At 46.8% G+C, this 17,885-nt stretch overlaps 1 protein-coding gene across 8 annotated transcripts in view; it reads right to left on the bottom strand.

Moving 5' to 3' along the window:
- The window catches only part of OTUD7A (OTU deubiquitinase 7A), a 374,155-nt gene that overhangs the window by 67,105 nt on the left and 289,165 nt on the right, over window positions 1-17,885 (bottom strand). For all 8 annotated transcript variants that reach the window (XM_037000632.2, XM_073227032.1, XM_073227030.1 and 5 more), the window contains 3 exons: window positions 7,067-7,168; window positions 3,566-3,693; window positions 2,673-2,785 (listed from right to left, as the gene is read on the bottom strand). In XM_037000632.2, the coding sequence (XP_036856527.2) occupies window positions 2,673-2,785; window positions 3,566-3,693; window positions 7,067-7,168 (343 nt within the window). The remainder of the gene's footprint in view (window positions 1-2,672; window positions 2,786-3,565; window positions 3,694-7,066; window positions 7,169-17,885) is intronic.

The raw sequence follows: 17,885 nt of genomic DNA, 5'->3' as shown, positions 1-17,885 counted from the left end.
TCTGCCCTTAGTTCCCTGGACAGAGGTGGAGGTGCCATGAGCTGACCTTCAGGCCTGACCTCTGGGGATCACCCTTATTGGAGGGAGAGTCCTCCTGAAGACAGCTCAGCTTAGGCCTCCTCCTAAGGTTCACCCCTGATGTTTGGAAAGCACAGACAGCCCTCCACACCTCCCCTGGCCCCTTATGGCCCTGAGGACCTGCAGGCTGGCCAGCCTCTGCCTTCAGAGCCTTGGGGCAGGCACTGGTACCAGTCTCTGCAGCCCTCAAGCCCCACATCCCTCAGTTCAAAATGAGGAGGGAAACGTCTTCCCCTAACCCAGCAGACAGAGGCAAATGCAGACATGCTGACAACTTGCTCAAAAAAAGTCTCTCTTTTGGACTTTTGAACCCCAAGGGAAGTGGGGCCCCCTCTACAGCAGGGGACCTTCTCCTGGAGAAGGGAACACCAGACTATTCCCTGTAAGCCTGACCTCCTGAGAGATACCCAAGGGGAGGAAAAGTGGAAAGGCCAGATGAACGTGACTAAAAGCTGGTGTCTTGTGAAGAGCTGGCACACACGTTATGAAAGCAACATGTCGGAACTAAAATGGCCTTGGTTCTCTCAGCTCCTTGCCTCCTTCTGGGATTTGCGTGCTGCTGTGGGATCCAGGTGATCACCCAGAGCCCAAGCACAGCCCTGGGGGTGCACATGTCTGGCTGGGTGCACCCTGTGTCCTGGCATGGGAGGGCCACAGGGGGAGAATTTAAGGCACTGGGACCATTTAAAATCCAGAGAAACAAGCCATGAGGACAGGACACTGTCATGAAGACTGTTCCCTCACCATGTTCTGCGCCGACGGACTGTGAAGCGGGTGCTCAGGGCCCAGCAAGCATCAGAACTCCTGGCTGGCCCCAGGTGGTGTCCTCCCCGCCCCAGGAGCTTGGCGCTGCCTGATGGAAGAGAACACCAGTGGCCGACATGATGCTTCCCTGCTCCCCAAACCTGCTGGTCCCGATTGCAGTGCCGTGGCCTCAGAAAGACCAGGGGATGTCTTGGGGGAAAAGTCACATCCCTCGTCTATCATTCATTGCTCCTGACGAGACCCATTTCATCTTTACAGTAAGCCAAATTGATGGCGGAGGGATCTGAAGAGGAGAAGGGACATTTGGAGGCACAGGACAGCTATCCCCGGGTTGGGATGTTTCAGCAACCCCAGAATGCCTTTCTTGCGAGTCAGGGCAAGTGGCCAGAGGTGCTCTGCCTTGTGTCCTCCCGGTTCACACCGCACAGCTGAAGGGATGGGAGGAAAGAAGGGAACAGTGGAGAACAACAGGGCCGCTGCCTATCGCCTAGGGACCCTCTCTGCGGAGCTCCTGCCCTGTGGTGGGCAAGACTGTAGCCCCATGATCGGCACCAGGGGGAGTTCCTGGGAGGGGCTGAGCACCAGACGCCACTCCCTCCATTCCCACTCGGCTCTGGGCCCTCTCGGCTCCCGGGGAGCAGGAGCAGGGCCTGAGGTAGGGCCTCAGGAGTCCAATGGGCCGGATCGGCCGTGGGACTGTGGGCCATGTGCCTGCTGAGTGCGGACAACACATTATACGGGGACGGCCACTTATTATCACTGCTGCTGTCTCACCCCAACCCCCCCCACCCCAGAAAAGACCCTGGCCTGGATCCAAACCACCTGCACTTGTGGACTGTCTGCCCTGTGTAAGTGCTGGAGGTGCAAGGAGGGAAGGATGCTAAGGAGCGCTTGAGTCTCTAGATGGTTTGTCCCCAAACGTCCTGACCATTTGGTTGTTCGTGCTGTCAAGCCACATTATTAAAGCAAAGTAACAAAACAGCCCTGTAGGAATCGTGTTTACGGATTTCTGTATCAGTTCTTGTTTTAAAGGGCCTCAATCAAGGCCCTGGGAAGCCCCAGGCCCTGCTGCCAGCGGCAGAGGATGCAGATGCCAAGATGATGTGGGGCCAGGACACTGCCATCGGGGGCTGTCTACAGTGTCTGATCCGTTCTTGGGTCGCCGCGGTGTCAACTCATGCCCTCTCGTTCTGCTGAGACTTCTTCTAAGAATGGCCCTCAGCTTCAAAAAGTATGAACCGAAGCACAAGCTTGTCTTGTTAAATGCTAGGGCTGAGGGGTCTCTGGCCCCCATTTGGCCACACTCCTCACTCCCTCTGTCACACTCAGGCTGTGTTCCCAAGAAAAAGCCACTCACTACGTGTGCACAATGGCAAACAGCAACCACCGTGTGTTCCGACGAGCCTATCAGGGAGATGCTGAGCTCGCTTAATGATCCTTTGCTTTCAGTGTGACTTCTTGAAGCCAGAAATTGAGTGGATATTTTATTTAAAAAACCCCAAACCCAGTGGCCTGAGGCAAGGCAGTGTGAACGCAGTGGCATGTACGGGCCCTACCAAGTCCTGCACCCCTGAGCCTGCAGCATGGGGGCAGCACTCAGAAGCTCCCTGCCTTGGGTATGTGGGGGCTGTGTACACTTTCCCCCCAAAGTCTGGCAGGGCTCCAGACCTCCCCCACACCCCTACCTTGAGTTCTCCTGTGGAATCTGACATCTGAGGCAGGAGTCGGTGTCTACAGCGGCTCAAGGGTACTACATGCCCCCTCGAACCACTGACCCTACTGCAGGGCTGGGGGCCCACAGTGCCTCCTGGGGAGGGGGCAGCACTTACCCCCCGCCTGTGCCACCGTTCTTGCTGAAGTGTGTGCGCGGCTCGCTGGACGCCAGTTTCAGCAGCTCTGTCCATTCCCGCTCCCACTCCTCTTCGGTGTACACCAGCCCTGACTGGCACAACAGGACGCTGGCTTAGGAGGTGGCGGGAGGGCCTCCTGCCCTCCCCATTCAGGCCACCCTGGGTAGCCATGCCAGACCTCCTGGCTTGGTCCAAGCTTCACCAGGACCCACACTGGGCAGATGTGTTGTGGTCACTGACTGCCCCCATTTGCTATCGGCAATATTTTTTCAGAACATCCAATCTCTAATTTCAGTGCTGCTGGGAGTCCACCCTGCAACAAGAATCGTTCTCAGGGAGTGGGAACGACCGCATGTTCGCATGCACACACGGCCGGCTTGGGACTGGCCATCAAGAAGTTCAAAGGGATAACGGGTCAACTTCAGTCAGGCCAATTCTTCTTCTAGAACAGCAAAGAGATAGTGCCCATGATGGTCTAATGAATGTCTCTGGATTGAGCTGGGGTCACACGTAGTGCCAGGGCCACTTGGGGCTGTACCCCATTCAAGCTGCCCCCAGCAGTGACCTGACATAGGTAACCATATACTTCATCACCTAAGTCGGGACATCTCTGTTAAGTGAAGGAGGTTGTTTTCATAATTGTTCCAGGACAGGCAGTGTGAGCGGATGTGTGGTTACTGTGCAAGGGGCTGAGCCATCGTATCAGGCTCCTCTTTAGTGGGTTTGAATGGGGGAGGCCTTGCCAGTCCCAGAAGCCACTTCTGCCTGACCTCAGCAGACAGACTAGGCCTGGCGCCCAGCCCTGGCCTCTGGCGTGGCCGCGCAGTATGGGACAGGCATCCTGGGCTCTGGACACCCTAGCGAGTACCAACCTCTTTGTTCTGCTGCGTTTGCTGCCACCTCCACCTCCGCTTCAGGGCCTCCCTCTCAGCCCCTGTCCGCATCATGCTGTACAGGGCTTTCCGCAAAACCAGGTCCCGGTCGTGAAACCCCCACATGCCTGCAGCCAGGAGGTGCATGAGCAGAGGACAGAGACAGGGAGTGAAGAGGGGGACAAGCCAGGACTCAGGCTGCCACGACTTACAGGGCCTGCCTCAGTGCCTGCATGTGCAGAGACACCTGTCAGTCAGCCATTCAGTCCTCACAGCTAGTGGTTCCCCTCTGTCCTTCCTCCTGAGCATGAAGGCGTGCATCTCCTTAGCAACACAGCAGTGGGTGAACTGGAGCGCTGCCTCTCCCCAGATCCTTGGCAAGGTACTCTCAGTGTCTCAGGTTTGCTCTGAGGGACCTAATGTCCCCTGTCCAGGTCTTGCGTTTGAGTGACAGATGGCCTATCGTGGTAAGTGGTGACACGTCCTCACATCGGGCCCCAAGTCAGGGTGGCAGTTAGACCCTGGCTTCATCTAGAGTAGGCCACAGCTATTACCTGTGGCTCTAAGGCTCATGACCTCCTGAGAAGCAGAGTTTCAGTGGACAGTGGACCCCACTGCACATATCTGGGCCTGGAAGAGAGTCCCTATTTCCAAGGGAGATGGTCTTCCTTCTCCCCACCTCTCCTCAGACTGTGCTGGGTGTTGAGGCTTATAAAGACAAACCAGCCATCTCTGAGTATGTCCTTGGGGCAAGTCAGACATGGTCAAGAAACCCAACCAATGGAATAAGCACTGATGAGAAGTGAGCTCTGGCTACAGAGAAGACTGAGTGGGGAATCTATCCATTCATTCATTCATTCATTCATTCATTCATTTGTTTAATTGAATACCATTAATTCCACTCAGTTAATTCCATATGTATTTCATATGAGGGGCAAGACACTTTGTAGGTGCTGGGAATATCTACTGCAGCAACCAGGATAGACTAATTCCTAGGATCTCACAGTACACACACTGAGAGGAGGTGAGGAAGCCACTAAATTAGCATGAAACATACCATGTCAGGGTTGTAGCAGTGGAGGCAGAGACGAAGCAGCCTAACAGGGCAGAGTGGTGGGCGCTATTGGCCAGGGCATGAACGGAGGCATTGGAGCAAATGCTCGAGTGGGTGAAGCAGGGAGCTGATGCCATCCCAGGCAGAGGGAAAGGCCAGCATGCAGCCTGGAGCGGGCCCACATGGCACACTTGAGAAACAGCAAGGGGTCCATCTAGGGGATGAGGTGGAGAATGAGAGTGTGGGCTTTTAAGTGAGCTGGGAGCCTCTGCAGAGCTTTTGAGAGAACTGACCTGCACTTACCAATATTTTTAAAGGCTCAAATTGGCAATGCATCCTTTAGTGCAAAGATATGCAAAGCTGCCATGGGGCTTTTTATCAAGCAAGGCTTGTCTTCCTACAGTAGAGATGGAGGGAAGTGGCCTTCAATGCTTCTTTTATTAGCAGGCTGAGCTGATCTTACTCAAATCTTAGACCTGCCTGCAGCCAGGCAGGGCAAGTCCCCTGTCCAGGTTAAGCTCCCACAGCAACTTCTTTGAGTCTGTCTCACAGAGAGGGTCTTCTTGCCCCATAAACGTCTGCTTGCAAGCCTGGCTCCAGCATGACTGTCATTTCTATGTGTGCCCCACAGCCCTAGGTCATTACTAGGCCTGGTCAGCAGGTTCATTAAGCAGTGCTGGTGAGTGTTGCATGGCCACTTCTTACAGTCCTGCTCCTGTGGGTTTAGCTACTTGAGTACAAAAGGGAAAGTACTGGGAGAAAAGATCCCCTCGGTTTAGTCATGGCCCGACCTCTCCAGCAGCTAGACAAGGCTCGCCTACGGGAAGCCTTCTCTTCTCAAGCAGACCTGGGAGGCCTACTGTGCTCATGGGAACAATGCCCACCCTCAGACAAGGCCACACGGGCATTCGGTCTTCTGACCTGCGGCCTTGTCCACCATGTGCTGATGGGGACAGGGTCTTTGCACATCGCAGCTTCTGGAGTTTAAAGGCATTCCATACCCAAGACTTTGCACCCAGGCTGCTTTTTGACAAGGATGAAATATTTCTTTTTTTATATTCTTTCTTCAGGTTTTATACAAGATGAGGTAAAATATGCTCCATAATAGGGGAGTAGTTAATACATTATGAGGAAATACGACACAACTACTAAGAGCATACTTTTGAAGAATAGCAGCATGGAAAGTTCACAGAATTTTAAGGGAAAGACACTAGATTCCAAACCATGAACACAATGAGATCATGATTTCACTAGAACAATAAACAAAAAACTGGAAGACAATATACCAAAATGCTAAGAGAGGCCACTGTCGGGTGCTGGTGTTGATTTTTGTTTTCTTACCATGATGAATGTGGAATGCTTTTACAATGGCGACAAACAGAAAGGAGTTAGGTTTGAAATGGAAAGGAGGCAGGTAGGTGGTGCCTTCATCTCCCCCATCACCCCTTCCCCTTGCTTCTGGGCTCTATTCACCTCTGGGCCTCCCAGGGCCCTTCCGGGACCCCGTGCGTTGCCCTGTAAGCCTTTCCAGTCTCATCTGAGCCCACCTCTTTCTGAACAGGCCCCACGACAGGTCTGGAGAGAGTTCTGGGGCCCAGACCATGCTCACCTGGGAAGTTCAAACTTGCCAACAAAGAATATTCTTGTCTGAGGTACTGTCCCTGGAGACAGACCCTTACTCCAGGACTGATGGGGCACAGCAGGCTCTGATGCCCAGGCCCCTGGCACAGACCAGTCCTGCCTGCTAAAGCTGAATCAGCCTTATGTGGACAAGGCTGAGCCTAGAAAAGGGATACCTGAGCTTCTAGAAGGTTTACTGTGCCCTCCAGTTACCCAAATAGTGCCACCCATGTCTGTGCACCTGTGAGTATGGCTTTTTGTGCCCAGGAAGCTGACATCTCCACTGAAGGTTGCTGACCTCTTTTCTGTATATTCTCTGCTAATTCCCCTGTGACTTACCCAAGTGGTACCTATGTCTGTCTTTTTATTAATCCAAGTGCATGGACTTTGTCAGTGTGGTGGCCCCACACTTACCCGACCTCATACACTACTCCACAAACTTCCTAATTGAGCCTAACTGAGCTCAGCACTGCCTAAAAACACCTTGTTAATTCCTGCCTTTATGCTTTATCCCTGCCTGCAGTGTCCACTTTTATATTCTTTCAAGTCCTTCAGGTCTCAGTAAAATCCTACTTCCTCCAGGAAGTCCTCTTTGATTGCTCTAGGCCCCCACCCCTGCAGCTCATGCTCAGGCTCCTTCTATTATATCAGGTCTTTTCTCACATTATTCTGTGTCCCTACCGAGGGTGGGATTGTTGACTCCACCCCCTGGGGCCCTTTGAGATGACAGTGATGCACATGGCTCTACTTGGCATACATTTGTCCTTTTAACAGTGCACAGAGCAGACCAGCGCACTGCCACCCTCTCTCTCTGGTGGGGAGCTTACCCAACGAGGCGGCGTGTAAAAGGCAGTTCCCATCCCCTGTTGTGGCCAAAGGAAGAAGCCGTTTACAGCTTGTGCATACAGTGGACCACCAGTTCAGGCGACCTGGAACAGAAGCTCACTTTAGAACGGAATTTCAGAAAAGGCAGAGACCGCTGCGAGTGTTTGCTAAGTAGGCATAAGCATTAGAGGACACTTTTCCAGAGGGTTCTAGAGAACTTCAGTGAGAAGGCAGGGCATTATGACTACTTTTTCTCAAGAAAAATACGTATTTTCTTCTTCTTTAAGATAAGAAATAGACAAATCATCCCATTAATTAGCAAGGATTAAGAAACTCAAAGCCAAAACTTCTCTCCTTGAATCTGGTGACATAATTCTATACAAAATGTAAAATTTCTCTTTGTGTAATTTCCTTGAACAGTTTCCCCTCCTGAAAGTTATTTTTTTCCTCGAATTGTCCTGCTTTTTTGAAGTATACATACCTCGAAAGTATGGTTTACATTTAACATATCAAAACCACTTTAACTAATTCGATATACTCATGTTAAATTTATTAACACATTTTGATACTTCTGCTTCCAGAAGGTTAAAGTGGACATACTTTTCCCTACTGTTTCTATTAAGTACAACTAAAGTTCCCACTCATCCAGTCATGATGTAAAAAACACCATAGGAAGACAGAAGTGGGGAGAAGGTAGACTGGCTAGGAAGCTTGGGATCTGAGGAATGACATGGTGGTAAGATCCAGAAGTTTCTTTTGGTCTCACAGATACCAGACCAGATACTGGAGGAGCTGGCAGCCTGGGAACACCAATGCATTCAGACAAAAAAATCATGCTTTCTCTAGACAATATACCAGGAAAGGGGCAGCTTTGGAGGAAAGTATCTGTTTACAGTGAATGGTATAATGAAATAAACAATTGGCCATTTCCCAGGTATATTTGGTCTTCATCCACAGGTTCTGAAAATACTGCAGTCTTAAAGGTGAAATGGGTATTTTGTCATGTTAATGAGAGACTCTTGGACCCCCACCCAAGGGCGGGGGCTGGAGGTTGAATCAGCCAATGACCAATGATTTAGTCGGTCAGGACTATGCAGTGAAGTCCCCACAAAAGCCCCTGGGAAGAGCTCATGCTTTCTCTCTGCACTGCTTTGCGCTGCGTGGTTGGATCCTGCTTTTTATTTGGAGAGCTTCTAAGCTTGGGAACCGAAACACCTCCACGTGCCATCATGCCGAGCCTCAAGCTCCACAAGGGCAGAAGCTCCTTTATTTGGGACCTTGCCCTGTGTATCTCTTCATGTGGCTCTTAACTTGTATCCTCTATAGTATCCTTTATTAAACTGGTAAATATGTTTTCCTGGGTTCTGTGAGCCGCTCTAGCAAACTGATTGAACCTAAGAGGGAGGTCATGGGAACCTCCAATCTGAAGCTGGTAGGTCAGAAACAGAGGTAAGGGCCTGGGGCTTGAGATGGGCATCTGAAGATGGGGTGGAGGTCAGTCTTGTAGGAAAGAGCTCTTAACCTGGGGATCTGGTGCTGTCTCTGAGCAGATAGCATTGGAACTGAGTTAAGTTCTTGGACACCTGCTGGTGTTAGTAATGTGTGGGAAGACCCCTCCTACATACCTACACACACTGGATTTGGGTCCAGGAACACGAATGGAGTTATACTACTATTACTGCTGTGTATAATATTGTTCTTGTTATACATATATATAAAAAGAGACACCATAGCATTTGGTGTTGGATGAGTGGGAATAACAGGCCATAACTTCTCTATTTCAGCAAATATTCCAGAAAAAAATTGTAGCCCACCATCACCCCTGCCAGCCAAGGCTGAGTGGGGAGCCAGGACTTCCATCTTTCCAGGCTGTAAAGAGTCACTTGCCACCTGCTTCCCCACTGCCAAATGCTGTTAGAGAAGACTGAGTGCAGAGACCGTACTTTAGCCCTGCTGGGTGGTAATGTGCACTCTACCCACTATCAACTGAAAACATATGGGGAGTCTGGACTTTCACACCCAACTGATGGTAATGAGGTCCCCCACTCCCTCCCAGCAGTACCAAGAAGCCTATCCCTCAAAAGGTGTCAAGAAAGTAGAGTGGAGAACCTGTACTTCTACCCCCATCTGGTAGTTATTACTGTTAGGCTGGAGAAAGGAAAAACAAGGACATGCAAACAGAACAGAGAGATGCCATAGGGGAAGAACAGACCAGACCCCAAAGTCCATGCCGTATATGGAAAGGGGACAGCTCTCCCTGAATTCCATCCTGATGTGCCAACTAAGACCCGGATGTCAGCCTCCTCCCTCTTGGAAAGAAAAAAGTTTCTAGTTGACTATTATGTCACCTTTAGCCAATTATACCTCTCAACAACCCCTAGGATAGCTTGCCCACTCCTCCCCCTCCTAATCCCTTATAAGCGCCCCACCTCCCTAACCGGGTGTGACTTCTCTGGCCTGTGACAATAAGGCCACAGAACCTCACCCAGGGGTATTTAAATAAATTACCTGGCCCTTTGTTGCCTCTCTTTGCCTGCTTATTCCAGCTAGAATTTATCTTACAATTACCAATCTAGAATTCTATACCTCAGGTAAACAGAAAAGAAAAATTTATCACCATCAGACCTGCAGTAAAGAATATTAAAGGGTTATCTCCAGGCAGAAGGAAGATGATCCTTGAGGGAAGTAGCGTATACAGAAAGAATAAAGAGACCTGAAAGGGTGAATATGTTGGGAAATGTAAATGAATACTATTTAAAGCAATACTAAGAATGTCTTTTGGGGGATTAAATTATATGCAGATAGTGAGGCAGGTGATAGAGGGATGCAGACAGACAGAATTCAGGGCCCCTGTAAGTTTCAAGGCCCTTGTAAGTTTTAAGAAGCTTCAGGGATCTTATAAGTTTCAAGACCCTTGTAAGTTCCAAAAAGCTCCAATCCAACTCAGCATTCAAAAGTACACTTAGTTGATAGACCTCAGCTCTGATTGGTTATGCCCCTTGCAAATGAAGCACTGTATTTTCAGCCAATCAAAAGTGGGTTGTGGTGTCATCAGTTCAGTTCTCTATTTGGTCTGTGGGGGGACTTCCTCAGCTGGTTGCTCCATACTCTGGTCTGCTGGCTTCATTCTTCGTTGCCTCTGAGACATGATCCTGAGAAAAACAGCATCTCAGCCAGCAACAACAGCAGTAACACAAAATGTGGGAGTGTGTAATAAATGACATAAATTCTAAGATCCTTATATTGACCAGGAAGTGGGTAAGTGCCAAATGAAGATGAATTCTACTGCCTCAAAGATTCATTTCAGAAGCTGTAAGGTAACCATTAAAAGAATAAAAATAATGTATAATCAACAATCTAGTGAAGGGGAAAACAGAATGATAAACATTCTTTAATAAGTCAAAAGAATACAAAGGAGAGGACAAAAGAAATACAATATCAACAATAAAAACCAGACAGCAAGGTAACATATATTTAAAACAGATCAGTACTTGTATTAAATGTAAATGGACTAAATACTCTAATTAAAAGACAGAGATTGTCAACCTTGCTTAAAAGGGCAGGTATACGCTGCTGACAAAAGACATCATAAATATAATGACACAGAAATTTGACAGTAACTAGGTAGAGAAAGATATACTATGCAAAAACTAAGCAAAAGTAAAGCTGGTGAAGTTTTATTGGTATCAGATGAAGCAGACATTATGAAGACACCAGCTAAAGAGGGATATTTCATGATGATTAACACAGTCAAGCCAATTGGAAAATATACTACTAAATGCATAAACACCTAAGACTTAGTCTAAACACATACATAAGAAAAATTGGTAGACCCAAAAGAGAACTTCTACAGATCCAAAATGAAAATTGGAGATTTTTAACAGAACTCTCTTGATAAGTGATAGAATCAACAGACAAAAAAATTCAGTGGAGATTAGATAGGCACAGTTCAAGAACTTGACCTAACTGACATTTATAGAACACTGTACCTACCAAATGCAGAATGAATATTCCTTTCAAGTCACATGGAAAATGTTCCAAACTGACCAAATGATAGGCCATAAAGTGTCAACAAATTTCAAAGATTTTTAAATTCATTCAGAATATGTGCTTTGACCATGCAAAAGATAAGCTAGAAATCAATGAGGCAGCTAAGAAGACAGAAAATTTTTACATGTTAAGAATTATATAGCATCCTTAAATAACTCATGGGTTAAAGAGAGAATCACAGGAAATAGGAATTTTTTTTTATCTGAGTGATAATAAAACTGTGCTGTAACTCAAGCAGTGTTTAGAAAGGAGCTTATAGTTTTAAAGTCATATATGAGGTAAGAAAAAGGCTGAAAATAAGTGTTATAAGTGTCCACAAAATTAACAACAGCACATCAAATGTCAATAATGTAGGTTGAAGTACTAAAGGAAAGAAAACAGTGATATAGAAAACATTCAATAGTAAATCATAAGAGCTGAAAGTTGGTTCTATGAGAAGAGCAATACAGTTGTAAAAACTCTTAAGACATAAAAAAAGAGAAAGTATAAATTTCTAATACCATTTATGAAAAATGAAACATCCATCCATTAAATTGATGAAATAGGGGAATTAGGTAAAGATGATAGAGGTACAAACTTCTAATTATAAAATAAGTAAGTTACTGAGATGAAAATACAGCATAGGAAATAAAGTTAATAATATTGCAATAACTTTGGTGGCAGATGGTAACTACACATATCACGGTGAGCATTTTAGTAATGTACATAATTGTCAATCACTATGTTGTATACATGAAACTAATATAATACTGTATGTCAATTATACATCAATAAAAAATATAGATAAAAAGTGAATCATTATATTTCTTATAGACAATAAATGTAATACATTTAAAAATAACATGCATATTAAAAGTAATTTTATGCCAATACATTTGAAAATGGTAAGTAAAATGGAGAAATTCCTTGAAAGACACAATTTACCAAAATGAACTCAAGGAGTACTAGAAACTGCATTCATAATTAGGAAGCTTCCCCCCAAAGGGAACTCCAGACCCACATGGCTTTTCCTGTGAATTCCTCTACACGTACAAGGAGAGAACAGAGAGCAGAAGATCTGGGAACCTCTCCTGGTTTGTTTTATGGGAACTACACAGCTCTGAACCTGAACGTGACCAGGACATTGCAAGAAAGAAAGTCCATGGCGCAGTCTCATGAACTAACATGGCAACACTTCCAAACAAAACGCTTAGCAAGCTGAAGCCAGCAGTACAGAAAATACTACTGCATTATAGCAAAGTTGGATTTATATTTTAAAAATAATCAATTTGTCATCTCCAGCTTCCATGACTGATGGAACCTGCCTGTTTACCTACTCCAATGAGAAAATGAGACAAAAATACAAAAGGTGGTTATAAGGGCAGCTAAAATCTGTAGAGGCACTGAGAATAACAGGCTAAGAAACTAGCGAGAGGAGGACCTCAGGGAGGTGAGCCAGTGTCAGCTGCTTTTTACCTAGAGGCATATGCTGAATCCGGGTGGGGGCAGATGGCTGAGGACATACTGCACATGCTGGTGGAGAATCACTGCTGGGGATGCAGACAGCAGAACAGTTGTTGTTGGAGACGCGGAGCTTCCATCCACCACACTGGTTCTCCTATCAGGACTTTTGCTAACCCTGGGATGGATAGGCAACAGGCTAAAACTTTCAGTGTAAAGCTCCTTCAAAAGCAAAGTGTTGAGAGACAATTCTCCACAGGTCTCTCAAATTTCTGGGCATCTTACAGGGGCACTGATAACTTTCGAAGGACGAAAAGTCTTTTCAAGGATGTTTGTACAGCAAACAGCCTTGGAAGATGGAAAGATGGAGATGGTGTCTCCCTTTGGGGCAGAGGATAGATTTGTCCACTATCTGCTAAAATAATTGATAATCTCTCAATCCAAGACAAAGTTTGCACAGGTTTGCTTGCAGCCCATTCTAAAAGATTGGAGTTTCAAAAACATGGGGCTTTAGGGCTGTGACACAAACCCCTTGAGTGTACAGGATCCACGCGGGCCTGCCTGTCCACAACCCCATGGGGTTTGGGAGGCCAGGGGGACTGACATACCATGATGTTTATGCTGCTGGATAGGAGCTGCCCTGTGCCTCCTCACTTCTTGGGGTCCTTCCCTTCCTCTCTACCTGACATCAGTTGCTTTTAGGAAAGATCATTAAGGATGGGGCCCAGTTCTTCCTGCTACAAAGGGGGTGCCGAAGATCCTATGTATTTATCTTAGTGTGCTGGGTACTTCAGGGAGGGGAGGAACTCAAACCTTTACGGCTTTGTTGGATAGAGGCACCGAAGTCACCATTCTACCCAGTCATGGGGCGAAGGGGCATCTAAATCTAACTGACAGGGTTTGAGCAGGTTTACAGTAGGAAATGGAAGCACACGTGACCTTGTGTGTACACACTCTGGGCCAATCCAGGGTGCTCACTGGATGTACACACACTGGTGCAAATCCTGTGCACTCGTGGTGCTGCTTCCGCACCTGAATGTGCTATGGGAACTGAGGGGTTATACGCGTGGATGTACCATCCCACAAGTACCAGAGGGGATTCTCCTGATGGGAACAGCTGCAGGTAGAGAAGTGCTAGTGGAGAAAACTCCCTTTCATTTACCCCCAGAGGGTAGGTCAGGATTGAGGGTGAGGGCCTTTACCCGGGGTGTCCAAGCTGTCATGCTGCAGATAATGTCTGCTGGTTGGCAAGTCAGAAGCTCAGTCTCATGGCTTGGAATGTGTGACATCACACCTGGGCTAGCTGGGGTAGCTGATTAAGTCCCATCAAAGCTCAGGGGCTTCCTCATCAAGCCAACTTTCTTGGGACCCTGAAGGGAGATTTCACAATGCCCAATCCCTCTGTCAATCAATGAAAATTTTCTGTCTCTTTGACATCCCCCTGCCAAAAAGAGGGTCAGTACTTCAGCAGGATCTGGGTTGAGGGTGCAGTGTGCCCCACTTGGGCATTCTACTGGGTCCCTGATGTCCTCCAATATGCAGATCAGCCTCCTTTGGAGCCAGCCCATCTGGATATGCTGTGACTGGTTCAGCAAGTTCTGGTACATTCCCTACCTATGAGAAGAGCCCCTGTGAGCTCCAAGTGTCTGTGACTGATGATTTTGCCAACTGGAGTCTCTGGCAAGGGGAGGCAGTCTCCACCAGAGGTGCCCCTTGGGGTTTCATGTTTGCCACCTCCCTGACATGGCTGCTACATTCATCCACTTAGAAAAGCAGCACCTGAATTGCTACTGAGCTCTTGCTGACCCACATGCCTCACCCTAGGGGGCCTGGTGATTCTCGGACCTGATATTTCCAGTCTGGGGTGTGGCAGCTCAGTCCCAATGGCTAACAAGGTGAGAAGGGCCCAATAAGGACCGCCTGTCAGGTGGAAATGGTGTATCTGGCACACAGCTGGCTTGGTCACAGCAGCCTCTCGGCTTTACACGGAAAGGTGGCAACTGCCCCTCTGGGGGGAAGCTATCTCCTATTCTGTTGTCTGAAGCAAAGCCACTGGCTCAATGGGGTCCTCAATGCACACAGTCCCCTAAATGCCTGGGCTGGTTCACTGATACCTCAGCTAACCTGAAACCCAGCAGCGTCTGCTGTGCACCTGTTTGGCCCCAGCCCCAGCTCTGCAGATCTGAAAGTGGACCTGGGCTCTCCATCCAACGGGCTGTGAAGCTTTGGGCAGCACTCCCTTGATAAGCTTGTTTCCACTGGCCTTGGGCTATTTGGCTGAGTGGTTTGATCTGTCACTTGGAAAACTGCAGAGTAGTAGATTAAACACACCTTTTTGGAGTCAGAAAATATGGTAACAAATTGCAGCTGCTGATCTAATTATCTGGTCACTCATGTCTACGTGCCTAGTGAGGGCCTGGCCTCTAAAGAGACCAACTGGAATTCAGCTGCGTGGAGACCACGCACCTCCCAAATGTCACCCCTGCTGCCTGGATCCCTCACTGCGCTGCGCAAGGCAATACTCCTGCCATCTCATCGGCGCATCCAGTAAAGGGCTCCACGTTCTGAGGCAGCAGCTGCCACTGGACCCCACACTGGGGACTCCTGCCAAGAGCAGATCTGTCTGCCTTGTGGCAAAGAGGAGGCTCTCCTCCGCCCGCTCCCAGAGGGCTGACCCTCCCGGCTGTGAGGACTGCCTCACCACTGCTGGTACTTTCCAGGCAGCAGTTAATTTGGGCCATACCACTGTGACCCTGGAAACTAATCTGTGCCCTGTTTTTGGCTTTCCAGACCATCTTCACCCTCTGACAATGGGGGATGTGTCATAAAAAGGTCACTCATCAGTGGGCTGATAGTCAAGTTACTCAATGGGCTTTCCACCTTCCCTTCCATCAATACGCATCCGGTAGAGTCAAATGTTGGGGTGGTCTTGTAAAAAATAGACCCAAGAAGATTTCTGACTCTCCCTTTTTCACCTCCTCCTCATATGGGCCTGTCTTAGTCAACTTGTTCCTATAACAAAATGCCATAGACTGAGAGGCTTAGGTAACATTTATTTGTGACAGTTTTGGAGGCTGGAAGTCCCAGATCAGAGTCCTGGCTGATTTAGCTCCTGGTGGGAACCCTATTCCTGGGGTGCAGATGGTCACCTTCTTGCTGTGTCCTCACATGGTGGCGAGTGAGTGCTGGTCTCTTCTTATAAGGACACTAATCCCATCTTAAGGGCATGACCCTATGACCTCATCTAAACCCAATTACCTTTCAAAGGGCCTACCTCCAAATACCAGCACATTGGGGGTTAGGGTTTCAACATGTGGATTTTGGGGGATACAAACATTCAGTCCATAACAGTACCTTAGTAAGGCGGTTTGTTCATTGCAAGTGGCTATCCCAGAAAAGGATCATCCCCTCTTAGCTGCTTGCTGTGTAATGCGTTAGATGAACAGGTTAGGGAGTTATATAGACCTATTTTGAAAATTTAGTTCCACTCTGACCACTTCCGGCCATGTTGCTTGTCTCCCTTCCCTAACTGCCAAGCCCAGGCGGGCCTGTTCAGCACGCCATTTTTGTGGCATCTTAGACAAAAGGGAGTCTAGGGGATTTAGACTTAATTACAGTTCAGTATCATAAAAATGCTTTTGTCCCTCTAATGACTGATCTTTGTGGATATGAAGGTTGGTTGTGATTAGGAAGTGGTTGAAAAAAAAAAGAGTAATGTTACAGGTGCTGCGATGGCACACATGAATTTTTGTGATGGTGGAAGGAAAGCAACCACTTTAGCAGGTGGGGAGGGAATATCCCAGACCCCAGAAAGGACAGGGGAAGGTGGTACATCGATAATGTTTTATTTCAGAGAACCACCCTAGACTAGAGGCTCACATGATGAAAAAATGCTCTTTTGTGGATGTCCCCAAGTGCTGTAAGTAACAGCATCCTTATTCTGTGACCCAGGAGTCTCAGGTCCCCTGCCAGCAACCATGAAGTCATGGCAGGCTAGTTTATCAGCTTGAAAGTAGGGTAAAAATCTCAGACATCTCACAGGTTCTTGACACAAAACAGGCTTTTCCAGAAGCCTCATGAAATATGGTTTACTATTCAACAGGGGAGGAAGGTTCCACAAAATACAACAGGGTGAGTTGAAAATACTGGAAGAGCAAGATGAACATAAGCCTGAGCTTCACCATGATTGAAACCCAGCCTCAACTCAGCAGTCTCTGGCCAGAGTAACGAGCCACCAGCAGAGGGAGGGTAAACCCGCCCAGAGGAGGCCATCATTCAGAGTCTCTACAATTAGAGTCATTATGTCTAGAAGTCACTAAAAAACTGCTACATATGCCAAAAAATAAAAACAAACCCAAACAAACAAAAGAAAACAAGAATAAATGACTGAAAACCAAGAAGGGAAAATGAGGTAACAGAAAATGACACATAGATGATCCATATGTTGAAGTTACCTAATAGACATGCCAAATTAACTATAAGTATTACATTCAAGAAAATAGAAAAATGGGGCAGAAGTAATATTTGAATAGATAATAGTCAAGAATTTTCCAACTTGAAAGGCACAGATTTCAGAAGATCTATAAATCCCAAGAATAATACCAAGTAAGTCATACTAAGGTATATAGTAAAACTGCTGAAAATTAAAGAACTCTTAAAAGCAGAGAAAAAAAGAGATGTATTACATACCAAGGGGAATAACAACAGATCAAAGTGTTAAAAGAAAATAATGTCTAGTCTAGAGTTCAGTATCCAGTAAAAATATCCTTCAAAACTGAAATTGTTAGGAATATAAGACCTCCTCAATCTTGTACAGGTCATCTATGAAAACCCTACAGCTACCATCATACTTAATAGTGAGATATTGAATTCTTTCAACCTAAGAGATGGAACAATACTTAAAACTGATGATAGTCTGAACCAATGCAATAAGGCAAGAAGAAATTAAAGGCATAAATATTTGAAAGGAATGAGTAAAACTGTTTATTAGTAGGTAGCATGATTGTTTACATAAGAAATACTTAGGAATCTACCAAAAAATTCCTAGACCTGATAAGAGAACAAATTTGGCAAGATCTCAGGAAACAAGGTCAATATACAAATATTATTTGTTTTTTTATACACTAGCAAGTAGCAATTTTAAGAAATGATATTAAAAACATATAATAATTAGGCATAAATTTCATGAAAAATATGTAATATCTAGACTGAAAACCACAAAACATTCCTGAGAAAATGTAAAGACTTACAGAAGTGGAAAGATTTATCATGTAGATAGATTGAACTTATTGATAAGATACAATATTCTCCCAAACTGATCTATAGACTTAA

This window comes from Manis javanica, chromosome 18 (assembly GCF_040802235.1).
Source record: "Manis javanica isolate MJ-LG chromosome 18, MJ_LKY, whole genome shotgun sequence".
Taxonomy (NCBI): Eukaryota; Metazoa; Chordata; class Mammalia; order Pholidota; family Manidae; genus Manis; species Manis javanica.
Note: the sequence above shows the minus strand (reverse complement) of the source record. Positions and strands in the feature narration are given on the sequence as shown.